Raw genomic sequence first — 13,444 nt, forward strand, 5'->3', positions numbered from 1 at the left:
GAACAGAGTTCACTACCTGCTTCTCCCACGTAAATTTAACATTCTTTATTCCTTCTTTAGTTGATCAAATAAGAGGTCTCTCATTACTTTCATGATTTCCAGTTTTTCACCCCAGTACATTTTCAGATGTATATTTTTATGAAATAAAAAATGTTTTAAAGTCACTGATGTGAATTTCACAGAACCTCAAGGAAGATGGCTTTAATTATAACCCTTATCTTTGAATAACTCTTTGTAAAAAAAAAAAAAAACTTTCACAGACTTTATTCCATTCGATCCTTACTGCAGAACATAGTCCTGGAAAGCCAGTGCGAACTCTCGAAGGCAGTTGCTCCTGCCTTCCATCTTACAGACGAAAAAACTGAGGTCCACGGTGTTAGGTTGAAATTGCCAACGTCTGTAGTCTGCGTCCACTTTCTCCTCTTGCCTTTTCTGGCCCAGGTGTCCTGTGTTATCCTCTTTCAGATGATGTGATCGCAGCCCCTCACTCAAAGCTGTGTAGCAGTCGGTGAACTGGAACCCAGATCTCTGCCTCCTGGCATCATTTTATGATACTCTCTAGTGCATGGTCTGCTCTTAATCCCTGCTGGTTAATGGGCCATTCCCATCCTATTCCCAGTTTTTTGGAGAAAAAGATTTCTGATATTGTCATAAGGGGCTAAGGATGCCTGGAATTGTATGGGTAACGTCTTCAGGATTATTAACGTTCAATTCAGGAAACGAAATAAACATTCTGTGATATTTTTTAGCCCTTCCTACAAGTTCCACAGTGTGTGCTTAGTAAATATCAGTTGAATCAAACAGAGCAACAGGTAACAGGGCTGTTGTTTTGGTGGAAGACCGAAGACCATTGCAATGTTTCGTAGAGGACCATGTGGTTCCGTCAAGTCGAGGCTGTGCTTAGCAGCTAGGAAAACCAGAGAACCAAATCCAGCTCCACCACTTACAACCTCCGTGGCCTTGAGAAAGCCACCTAAGTTTCCTGAACTATAATTTTCTTTTCTGTAAATACCGTCTACCTTACCGAGATTTTATGCGGATTAAATTAGACAATGTGTGTGTAGAGTCATGCACAGCAAACACCCAACAATTTACCCTTCCCTGCCCTTCGCCTCTGTCTGGGAGGTGACGGGTCGCCTGCTTCTCTGCGCTGTTTCAGAGTCAGGGCATTAAAGTCAAGCTGATCTGTATGTGGATATTTTGGGGTTTGGGGCACGGCCCCGGAAACTTGTCTAAAGCATAGGGTGTCGTGGCTTTATTTCATTGGCATGTGTCACACATGCAGGACGTGTGTAGCTGTGCATAACTTTTTGAAGTTTTTATTTTAATTCCAGTTCATTCACGCATGGTGCTATATTCATTTCGGGCGAACAATACAGGGATTCGGCGCCTCCACACATCACCCCATGCTCCTCACAAATGCCCCCCTCTATCCCCAGCGCCAGATTCTTAATGGTGTTTTCAGATTACCTTTGAGCCCCAAATTTAAAAAAAATGAAGAATTCCTTTCTCAAAAAAAAATACAATTACTATTCAAAATAGCACTGCTTAAGGATGGAAGGGGGCATTAGCCTATGCCCAGAGCTTATAATACTACACTTGGGAACTAGCGGTTCCTCGCTGTCAGTCCACTTGGTATCCTGACAATGGATTTAATCCTGACCAAGAATTTTTCCAACCTGTGAATTTATCAAGGTTAAAACAAAGCCTTTGAAAACAGAAGCCCTTCTTCCTTCCACGAAACGTGCACCTACTGTAACCCAGAATAACGTACCAGTGATTTTTACAATGGGAGGTTCAATCTTGAGGGTCAGGGGTGATGAGGAAGTTGGAGGAAAACCTAGACAGTAATAGCATTTCAACACAATCCTACTAAACATGAGAAAATTGGATTTTGGTAACATGAACAATGGCTGTTATTTCCAGATGTTTAAAAAGTGAAGTCTCCAGGATATATGACAATTTTGACTAAGTTTCTCACGGAAACAGCAACTAAACGAAAAAAGGAAAGAAACAAAGTAGAGATTAACAGGATAATTTCTTGGGAGAACTGATGTAGCAAATAGTATCAGCTTTCTAGTAAAGGACTGTTTAAGGTTGGGTGGTTTTATAATTAATCAAAACAGGACTGTAGAGATGATATGTGTTTCATGTATGTGTCTCTATCTAGACCTCCGTATACTCAGTTGTGCTACCAGCTGGGTTATTGAGAGAGGATATTGAGAGAATCAACTTTTTTTAAGCATGTGTTTTCCACCCTTTGACTTGAAGAAAAATGTGTTACTCATGTCCTTTAACAAATAGTGACTAGCTAGCTATAAAATCAAGAATTTGGGGCGGGAATAGTCTTTTACTCAGAGTTACAATTTAATATTCACAAGTGGTCAGTGAAGGACCAGCTACTCTATCTCAGTAAGGAATAATGATACAATCATGCCACTTTAAGGTGTCACTGGATATTCATATTCTCTGGACAAGGTAGTTTGAATCACCTAGTCCAAAGCACGAGAGAAAGCAAGAAGCACCGTAAATAGCAATTTGCAAATAATTTTACCTCGAAATCATACTGCAAGCATAGTTTATAATAAACATTCTGGCATAAAAGTTATAGAATATTAAAATACGAAACTATAAGGCTCATGTCCACTTAATTCTTCTTTGAGGTCCCAAGATCATATGTCCTTTTTCAAATTACTTCCCCGTTAGACACTTTTTGCAAATAAAACACATCTCACGCATCTGCTATCCACCCCCCTTGTGCACAGGGGCCCGACTAAAATCTGCGTTGTTTTACTAGTATTGTAATTGTGTTCAATTCTGAGCAACGCCAGTGCAACAGAATTCATGGAAAGAGAAATCACTTCCGGTTACTACCTTCACAAATCTTTGCTCTAGGTTTTTGTCTTCTCACTGGTGTTTCTCACTTCGGTTCCAGCACACGCATTCGACCTTTGCTGACAGTACGCTTCCGGAGTTCGCCCTAATGTTTGAAGCTGTTACCTACAGATAGATTCTTTGCACATTCCATGCAGAAAGGATTTGATTGTTCATATTATGTGTTATATTTTTTTATCTTACTACTCTGGCCTGCACATTCAGTCGAACCCATGAAGAGAATACAGACAGCTGACTGGATGAAGACATTGTGGAAAAAAACTCCCATTGTTTAGATTTCTGTCAGAGGATATAAGAATACTTAATTTCTTTTATCTCTAGGGCTTTCATTATCATTTAAATTTCATTTTACATTAATTGATCAGGGATTAGTAAAGCCATTATGCAGAAATTAGAATAAGACAAGCCAGATGGAATGAATAATTCATGAAGTCCAATTACATTTTATTTCTGGTGTACTTTCAAACTTGCCTCTGACTTCTGCGCTATTTTGATGTGACAATAGTCACTGGAAATCAAGAGTGCCATTTTAATTTATTGTATCCCTCTGGAGTGGAAGCATTTGTATGCAATGGGGGTGTGCTAATGCATTCCCCCAAAACACCAATTTCAGGGCTGCTGGAAATACTGGGTGATCTAGAAAATGTGGCTTATCTTCTGTGAAGGTTCAGGGATTCTCCACTGAGCCGCACCAGTCCACCTGAGTAGGGAGAGACCAGGGTCTTAGAACCGCGAGATCTTTAACCTCCCAGAAGAGCTACAAATCCCTTTAAAACCCGTGTTCCCCTTCCCGCCGCAAAGGAACCATTGAAGTACGAATCCGGCCTAGAGTTGGCCGGGAAGCCGACTTGCAGCTACAGAAAACGGCCACGAGGTGGCAGGCGTTGCCTTCCATGCAGAAGGTCCGGGGCCGCACTGGCCTGCCTGGGCTTCCAGAGCATTCCCGCGGGTCTGAGCCCCGCAGGCGGACGGCGGTGGGGTCTGAGTCCCGCGCGACTCGCAGAGCGTAACCTGGGCGACAGTTCCGAGCTAATGGGCAGCCCCGTCCACCTGCGTGGAATGTCTCGTCCGCCTGAGTCTGAAACCGCCTCCCCCGCAGGTCCCCGGCCCCCCAGCCCCTTAAGAGTTCCCGCTTCCCACCCAGCCTCTCCCCCCGCCCGTCCCCCGGTATTTATTTATGCCACTGGACAGTTCTAGTCACATTAAAGCTGCGGTTCACCTTTTCGAGGACTTTCATCTCGGGCAGTTTTATGACACTTTGTGAATGTGCAAAGTTTTTAATTAGGCTCGCTAGACAGCCCGAGGCAGCGGCAGCGCCACGGAGTCTTCACGGTCTCTCTGCTTTACAGCACAACAAGCCGCTCTACTCCTTTGAAGACAATGCAGACTATGTGTACGATGTCATGTGGTCCCCCGTGCATCCCGCGCTCTTTGCCTGCGTGGACGGGATGGGGCGCCTGGACCTCTGGAACCTCAACAATGACACCGAGGTGAGCGGCGGCGCAGGCGCCCGGGCGGGAGGGCTGGGAGGAGGGCGCAGCCGGCCTCTCTCCGTCTCCCCCTCTCTCTCCTACACGGCCTTTTTTTGGACTGACCCTCCAATTGCAGCTGGGCTGCCGACCCCCACTCTCGACTGCTCTGAATTGGCAGACGCACCGGCCCAAAATCATGTCATCTCACTTCTTCCCCAACCCGTGGCAGAGCCTGGGCAATTGACGACCCTTCCTTGCAAGGAGTGAAGTGATGTGTGTTCCTGCCTTTCCCTGTGGGAAAGGACACACAGGCATATTTCAGGGCAGTGTTGAAATAACTCTATTGGCAAGTACTTGGAAAAGTCCGCTTTTGTGGACACTGACCCGAGATTGCGCTTTTAGAAAGGGTTATTTGTCAGTGTTTGCTATCCCACACTTTCTACTTTAAATCCGTAAAAGAGGATTCTGTTGACTGCGTTTAGATCTATCCTCCATCTGATTTTTACAAGGTAAATAATCCTTGTCTAAAATATTGAAGTTATAGGCAGACTTTCACAATAGTTTGTAACTCTGAACATGTCTGTTAAACGTAGTGTTTAAGAAAACGGGATTTCACCGTGTCACATTTAGAGTACTTCACAAGTGAAAAATGGTCCGTTTTTTAAAAAGGGGAATTAACAATAAGGAAATACTCATTTTAAAAATTATGTTATTTTTTTTACGTTTTAAAAAAATATGCCATGTGCGTTTTCCCCTTTTCCCACACCCTTAAAATTACTGAGGTGCTAATTCAGCTACTTGGGGTTTTTTGTGTTTTTTTATTTTTTTAACGTGAATATTGAATGTCCTTCAATTCAATACAATAAAATGGTCTCTTCATCACTTCCTGGCTTCTGATTCAGGGCGGCTCTCCATAAATAAGAAGGGACAGGTAAGGGGAGCAAGTACTGCAAACTATACGTCAAGTGGAGAACAAGAGAAAGGTCTTTTGAAGTGTTTTGAGCAGGAAGCAGCTCAGCCTTTTTAATTAGGAAGCCTACAGCTGGAGGATATGAGGAGGAGAAGGCTCCCCTGGTATTTTTTGTGGGAGCGGGCAGGGAAATATCCCTCAGGTGTTATTTCTGAGCCGTTGTAGCTCGCAAAATTATATACACCTGTGGCCACTGCCAAACAGTTATCTTTTGAAAATATTTCAAGTCTGCGTGTTCTTTTGGCTACAAGAACTATGTGACAAAGGCAAGAGTTATGTAATGAAGCATCTTTGAAAATGATCAGAAGGCATGAATACATGCAATGCCCATCACTTTGGATGTTGAAAAGTTCATAACATTATTGCTTTTCATAAAAAGATGCCTTATTATTCAACATTGTGATGGTTTCCCAAAGTCTTTCATCACTGTTGATTAAAATCATATTGCTTCTACCTGGTGGAACAAACTCATTCACTTAAAGCAACCAAAACACACGTATTTTCCAGGTTGGCTTAGGAGACACCCCCCCCCCCCAATATCAGAAATCAGATCTAGTAGCAGTGATGTTTAGGGGATACCCCACTATGATGCAGTGGAGTGAGTTTTCCACACGCTCCTTAATAATTCCTGTAACGTCTTTGGTTTTGTTTTTAGTCTGCTTTTTAGGTAAAATGAAATCGATGTGTCAACATTGCCAAATGTCGTTTTTCCCCCCTCTCTCTCTAGGTATCAAAGCACAACCACATTAAGAGTTTTATAGCTAAACGTTTTAAAAAATCATTATGGGGCATGCAAACTGCTTAGTTTTGTGGTAAACATATTTCTGCTTTCAGAATAATAATGGATATAGCGAATCCAATTCAAATCCAGTAATGAACTGAACCCTTTTTTAAACTCTTAGATCATTTTTGCTTTCGATCAAGTTGAACAAGATTTTTCAAACACTTGTCAGATGGGGATTTAGATTTGTGTAAAAAAGAAAGAGAGAGAAACTGAATTCCCAGTGTGATTCGTTGCTGTTGTTGAAATTACTGTACCTTTAGACAAGTTACCCCAATTGCTCCTGTGCAAGGATAGTTCGTATTCACCTACCTCAGTATCACTGACCTCCACACTGTGGGGTAATTTATGCTGTATATATCCTTGTCTTTGCAATTAAAATGATTGAGCCTTGAAAAAAATGTGAAAATAACTGTGAAACTAAAGTACAGAAGTTAGAGCCAATATATGGATTATTTTCACTAAAGTTTCATCAACTTTTGAAAGATCATTATGGGCCAAACTAATAAAATATACTTTATCATTTCCTTCAGCATGAGGATAATTTTTTAGCACATATTATAGGCTGTGATAGTCATTTTTTTTACCATTTATAATATTTAGAAAGGTATTTTTAAATGGTTAAAATATTAATTGTCCCAGTTTGCTGTACTACTTAATTCTCAATAAATAAGATTCTTTCAAATGTATTAGGCATAATTTAAAATGTATCGGAAATCAGTTTGAGTGATTAGCTTTTTAACATATTCATATTAAGATGCAACATTTTTATTCACTCTTTGAGGTTATTCATTGATAAAATCTGATCTCGAACAGAGTTAGGTAAGGTACGATCCTACACAATCTCCCTAAATTATGGGGTAAAAACTAAGTCTGAAAACTGTCCCGCTGAAGCTCTGAACTGTTCGCAGAGTAGCACAGTAATAATAAAGCATATTGACAGAAGTACGGCCCATCTAAATTCACATCGTTTTGGCCTTTGAAAGGTTTGGTTAAAAATTCAAGCTCCAGCCTGCACAGCAGGTACCTTTATTGTCGAAATTGTGTATTTTTTAAAAAATAAATGAGTTGGGGACTTTTGTTTTACATTTTTGTTCACAACTGACGTACAGTGATTTAAGCGGGTAAAATAATTTTTATTGATTTTAAGATTAAGTTTAAACATAGATTCTTACATATGATGGAGTTTTTATTGCTATTTTAAAGATAGGTATTGGGTCAATAATCTTCTATAAACAGATGGTTTCACTTTTCTGACTAGCAGAATGCCGAGAGAGCTAAGGCACAGTACATGTCAGGTTTCCACCCTAAAATGACCTGTTTAGTAGACCCAGACCTTCAACAGTGGCGTGAGATCATTTCTAGGGCCCTCTTCTCACTGTATTTTTTTTTTCTTTTTGTTTGGAGATTTACTCTTTTCTTTTTAAATGGCCCGTTGTCATTTCCTAGTCAACATTCTTGTAGAAGCCTCAGAGATCGGATCTATCAGTTATAAAGCTCCAACTGAAATACCAGAGTTTACACAACTGTTGCTAGAAGACCCACGAACATCTTTTCCCAGGATGAGGGTTCTTTTAACAAATCCTGCAGGTTCCGTGTCAGCTCTAAGTGTGACGGTGATTTACCCACACTGGCAGATGTCAGTGCCGACTGAAGGGGATAGGAGGCTTCTTCTACAAATAGGCTTTGCAGTCTCCCAGGGTATCACCTTGGGAGCATTTCCAAAGTTCTACAGTGCTTCGTGCCACCCTGGTACTGACAGGAAGGGGGAAAACGGGAACAAGAGAAAAAAGAAAAGAAAAAAGAAAGAGAATTCGAGCTTTTGAAGTTTTGCCACCTGCATTTTTTCTTCTTCTTCTGATCATCCCCTCCCCGATGAGGTTTTGAGGGATCAATACATATTTTTTCCCTGAAGACACACATTCATATGACCTTTATTCCACCATAACCCCCCCTTCCTGCCTTTTATAATATCTTTAATCTTGGTAAATCCTGAAATCTCTCTCTCCATCGATCCATAAATCATGACCGATCGAGAAGTATCATATTTAACTGCTGTGTTTGTGTGTTGCATAATCCGGAGAAATATTTGTCACTCAGTGCCCACTGACTGTGGAAGAAGACTCTCCCGCTTTTCTTTCTTTCCTTTTTTTTTTTCTTAAAGTGTCTCCTCTCTACCCCTTAATTCAGTGGAGCATATGATTTAAGAACAATGAATCCTTTTACCCCTGCACGAGGGATGTATGTTACTTCATGCACGTGGAGGCAACGGGTGACTCACCCAGTTAAACGTATCATTATACATTTGTGTATCTAAATTCATATTCAGAGCTTCTTTGTTGCTGTCGTATCCCCTTTGACAGGTTCCAACAGCAAGTGTGGCCATCGAGGGGGCTTCTGCCCTGAACCGTGTTCGTTGGGCTCAAGCCGGCAAAGAAGTTGCCGTTGGAGACTCAGAAGGCCGTATTTGGATCTACGACGTTGGAGAGGTACACATATTTTTTGGTTTGTAGGTTTGGGTGTTTTTGATTGTGTGTGTTTTTGTTTTTTGGGGTTTTTTGCTTGTTTGTTTGTTTTTTACTTGTATGTCTAGTTTAAAGACCTAGTGAAATTATTGACAAGACCTGGGGGCCACAAGTGCCCGCTTGAGTGCGTTTGCAAATTGCCATTGACTTCCGTGCGAGTCTGGTAAGACTTCCTTAGGGCCTAATTTGGTCTCTGTTTCCACACACAGGACACTTGAGTTAATGACCCAGGCTCTTTCGGGGTGCTGTCGAATTCCCAGCTATCCTTTGAGGAAGCATGGTCCTTCCTTCCCATTCCATGAGAATAAAATGAGTTTGTCAAATTCATCATGCTAGCATTGGATTCGGAGCTTGTTGAACAAACAGTCAAGTTTCGTTATGTTCAGTTAAAATGTAGTCAGTTAAAGAGCCTGAGGTTGTGCTTACGATACTAAAGTGGCTGAGGAGAATCAGAATTTGGTACCATTTTCATGCTGTTCGAAGTGATTATATGGAATATACAGCTCCAGTATATCTTATTCCGTGGTAGATGAGGTATTCCTGAATCTCATGGCACGTATCAAAGGGGAAAAATCTGTATTTCTTATTTCAGATCAATCTTTTTAAATTTGTATACTATTTTAAATATTACATTACCAATCAGTTGTACTTAAACGTATCTGTTTATTTTTACTAAATGGGAAAGTGTTGACAAAAACCTTCATCTGCAATGAGGTTAAAGAATTTTTTTCCTTAAAGACAAAATATTGAACTTTCAAGCAAAACAAAACAAGAGTGTTGTGTAATGCTATTCTGGCGTAATATGAATCTGGAATTTGCATTCCAGCGGGAAGATACACCACAGTTGTGTGCAGAACAGCCTGCACGTACGCAGCCCTGTGTGCCCGCCTGGTGGAGGGGCTTGGCTGGTCGCACCGAGAAGGGTTTGTGCGGTTTCCTCGGTCGGCATTCTGTAAATTCGGCCGCCCCCGATGGTTTGTTCCATACTGGACCCTTTGAGGATACGCTATAGACTGTGTGTGGTGCTTGGTTATGTTGAAACCAATCAGGTGGTGGTGGTGTTGCTCTTAATTCAGCCAGAAAGAGAAACGGAAGGCCTTTAGAGAGGGGAGGTTTCTATTTGGGGATGTTCAACCCTAAGTGAAACAGGAAAATCTGTTTTCCTGCATGTTATCTAGCTCACGAGACACCCCGAAACTACTCTTCATGCCACAAGCTGAGTCATCCCGACGGCAACAAAGCTGCGGTTACTATTTGTCCCCAGTGGCAAAGAGGCAAATGGTCTGCTGACGACTGACGTCGGTTGGAGTCTTTAGGAAAGAGGATGCCCTCAAATCAAAAATATTGTCTGTGGTTTGACAGCAATATTTTCTTCAATGGTTATTCTTTATAGTCAGTGCATCTTTTTCATTGTCTCCATCAAAACCAACTTAAGCAACAACAAAAGCAAATCCTCTTTATTAGTTCATTTACTAAATTAAAAAGCTAGTGAAGAGGAATATAAAAAAAAAAAAAAACCAACCCACGGTTTCTTTTTTTGTTTATAAGAAGTGTAATTGTGGGAGAGAAATAGATGTGGAGACATGCTCAGAGATGAAACGGCAGAAAATAGATGAAATTTAAACTCTTTTCTCCACCTCCCTTTCTTATTATATATAATGTGCCTTAACTCTCTTAAGATCATGTGCAGCATTAACTGTTTTGTCCAAGACGGATGAAAAGTAGAATAGTTTAACAATCTGGTTTATTTCAAGAAAGGCCTTTTGAAAGCCTGTATGTTGACCACAGGTATTTTATACACACACACACACACAGACACACACACACACACACACGTGTTATTTGTTGTTATCTATATGTAACATATAAGTTATAACATATGAGAAAACAGGATACGACATATATACAGAATTTTCTGTAATAAAGTGATTTTATAGCCTGTGGGCAGAATTACTTGAATATGACTCATATTTTAGGAGGATATATGATTTTGCAGAAGTTGCTTTGGCTGATGTGTGGCTGCTAAAACTTCTTTCTGGGTTGCTATCATCATTCCTAAATTGTAAAGTGTTACTATGCTCATATTTCGACTATTGTAGTGGCTGGTCAGCCTGGTTTTCATTTTTGTATTATTGCTCTTACTTTTCTAAGTGATATTACAGACTATAGAAATGTCTGTAGCTATAGGCCAGTCTTGTCTATTGTCTGGAGTCTAGACAGGCTATAGAAAAATCTCTGTGCCACATAATAGGCCAAACAATTTGTAGGGTTGTTTATCCCTACAAATTCACTACCCAGAAAAAAAAGGATATACTGTTGTATTGAGAGTGGGTAATATTATATAATCTTCTGGCCCTTCCCTGAATGGCCAAAAAATCAGGATAGGGTTATACATTTAACAGTTCTTTTTACATGGTTTCCTCATAAACAAAGCCATCTATAGCTCAGAAAAAGTTAGACTTAACAAGATAATTTTGTCTTAACTATAGTTTTTTTTTTTTCCTAAGTATTTTTGTAAGGTATTTACAAATTTGGCTCCTATTTATTTCTGGGGAAAGGTGAAGGGGAGAGGTTCTTTCCTCTTTGCTCATCCATATAACCTCTCCTCAGTCTCTCAAGGCAAACTTTGTAGAGTCTCCATGCACTTAGAGGGAAGGGAGCTTAGCTGAAGCCCACTTCTGAGAGATGGTAGCTCGCTTCATGGGCAAGCGCCGCCATTACTGTAATTCCTGCCGCCTCGTTCGCCAGCCTAGAACTGACCGAGCAGAGCTGTACCTACAAGAGAAGGGCGCCCTCTAAACACTGCCTCCTCAGCCTTCCCGATCACCTAGCCTGCACAACGCCAGGCAGAGCGCCTTCACAGCAAGCTGGCCCCGTTTAGAATTTGAGGTCAAATCTAAGGCTGGTGCATGGCTGACGAGAGGGAAGAGGTTTGAGCAGGAAGTGATTTCAAAAGGAGAAAATAGAGAGGAAGAGAAAAAAGATGGCATTGAGGATCAAATTGCCGGTAGACTGCGCTACCATTATCTGTATTCAGAATTGGTGCTCTGGTCCCCGTTAAAACTGAACCCTCACCAGGGTCATGCTGGCCTTTGGATGGAAAAGCTTGCTTTATGGAATCCTCGAGGAAAGAAGATGAAACAGTTTTAAGTAAGCTTTATAATACAATCCGTACAAGAAAGTAAATGGTGGTTTTCGAGTATACTTTGTTGATCCATTTTCTTTGAGACCTCAGTACATTGAATAGGTGTCTGTCTGCGGGAAGAGACCTCACATTCATTTGTCCCTGGTTGATTTGAGGAGGCAGGAGGGGGCAGCAGCTCTCTCTCACCAGGGTCCTATTCCAGGAGTGAGGCTGGCTTCATGCTTTTGTAAGCTGTGCCATCTCACAGGCCCGGGGCATAGAGGAGCCCTGAGCTCCCTTTATTGCTTGGCTGTCACCGTCTTGCAACTGGTAAGAACTTTTTCAACAAGGCATCCCACATTTTCATTTTGCACTAGGCCCTGCAAAATTATGTGGTCAATCTTGGCACTAGAGTATTGCTCTTAATTCCGCTCATGATGCAAATCAGAAATGAGAAATGATGACCTTGACCTAGACCATTCCGAAAAAGGAGAAACCTTTAGAAATGTGGTCATATGTAGTACATGTTGTGTGATCGTCTTATTATCTATGTCTTGAGACTGTCTAAAAATGTTGAATGTGCGGTGCGCCTGGGTGGCTCCGTCGGTTAAGCACCAGACTCTTGATTTTGGTCAGGTCATCAGCTCAGGGTGGTGAGATCAAGCCCTGTGTCTGGCTCCATGCTGGGCATGGAGGCTGCTTAAGATTCTCTTTCTCTCCCTCTCCCTCTGCCCTTCCCCACCTCCTTCTCGAAAAAAGAAAAGGAAAAAGAAAAGAACAAAGGAGGGAGGGAAGGAAGGAAGGAAGGAAAGAAGGAAGGAAGGAAGGGGTAAATGGAGGGAGGGAGGAAGGGAGGGAAAAAGAAGTATGGTGAAAAAATGTTGACTGGGAATGGCAGTGGTTGTAGATTATAAACATCATGAGGCCCATAGAACTAGGGCTGAAACCATACTGGATATTCTCATTCACCTCCCCATACCGTAAGTTTAACCGAACGTATAATAGAGTTTTGGGAAAGATTTCTATGATGCCTACTACAGTTGGAGTGGAGATGGACAGTCTCTCTCTGTCACTCAGTTGTCACACCATCATCAAGAACTCCCTGGTAAGAGACTTCTGTGACTGCCAGTGGAGATGTCCCTACTCAAGTCCAGGCAGACACGCTTCCTGTGAGACCTGGCGCTCAACCAGGAGAACACTGCAGAGAGGGACCCTGGTGTCCCCAGTCGTTACCATTGTCTGCCTCATCTCCTGTCCCAGCTGAGGCTGCAGCTGCTGCAGGGAGTCCCAGCACAGTGCCCCCACGCTCATGCCCTCCCCTATTATGTACAATTATCCTCCATGACTTTTAAGATGATGGCAGAGAGCAGTGGCCCGAATCCAGATTTACTGATGCAATTTATTATGAACTTCTGAAGGGGTAAACAGAGGATTGTGTATGAGCTCACCGAAATCACCAGATTGAGTATGTCCATACCCCCCCCCCCAACCCCTTTTCTCCTTTTTGTTGCATTTAAATGGCAAAGCATGAGTCATATCTTGGGGCCTATGACTAATGAGGTGAAATATAAAACAGCAATGTTTCCAGGTAGGCCACGTGATGCTTTGTTTATATAGCACACATTTTTGGTTGTTTGATTTCAGTATTGTGTCTGGAAAATATACCGTACACATTTA

At 41.7% G+C, this 13,444-nt stretch overlaps 1 protein-coding gene across 3 annotated transcripts in view; it reads left to right on the forward strand.

The window, feature by feature from the left end:
* Positions 1-13,444, forward strand: part of DYNC1I1 (dynein cytoplasmic 1 intermediate chain 1) — a 295,259-nt gene that overhangs the window by 269,030 nt on the left and 12,785 nt on the right. For all 3 annotated transcript variants that reach the window (XM_026506111.4, XM_026506119.4, XM_044386674.3), the window contains 2 exons: positions 4,245-4,385; positions 8,482-8,607. In XM_026506111.4, coding sequence (XP_026361896.1) covers positions 4,245-4,385; positions 8,482-8,607 — 267 coding nt within the window. The remainder of the gene's footprint in view (positions 1-4,244; positions 4,386-8,481; positions 8,608-13,444) is intronic.

The sequence above is a fragment of the Ursus arctos genome, unplaced genomic scaffold (assembly GCF_023065955.2).
Source record: "Ursus arctos isolate Adak ecotype North America unplaced genomic scaffold, UrsArc2.0 scaffold_3, whole genome shotgun sequence".
In the NCBI taxonomy this organism is placed as follows: domain Eukaryota; kingdom Metazoa; phylum Chordata; class Mammalia; order Carnivora; family Ursidae; genus Ursus; species Ursus arctos.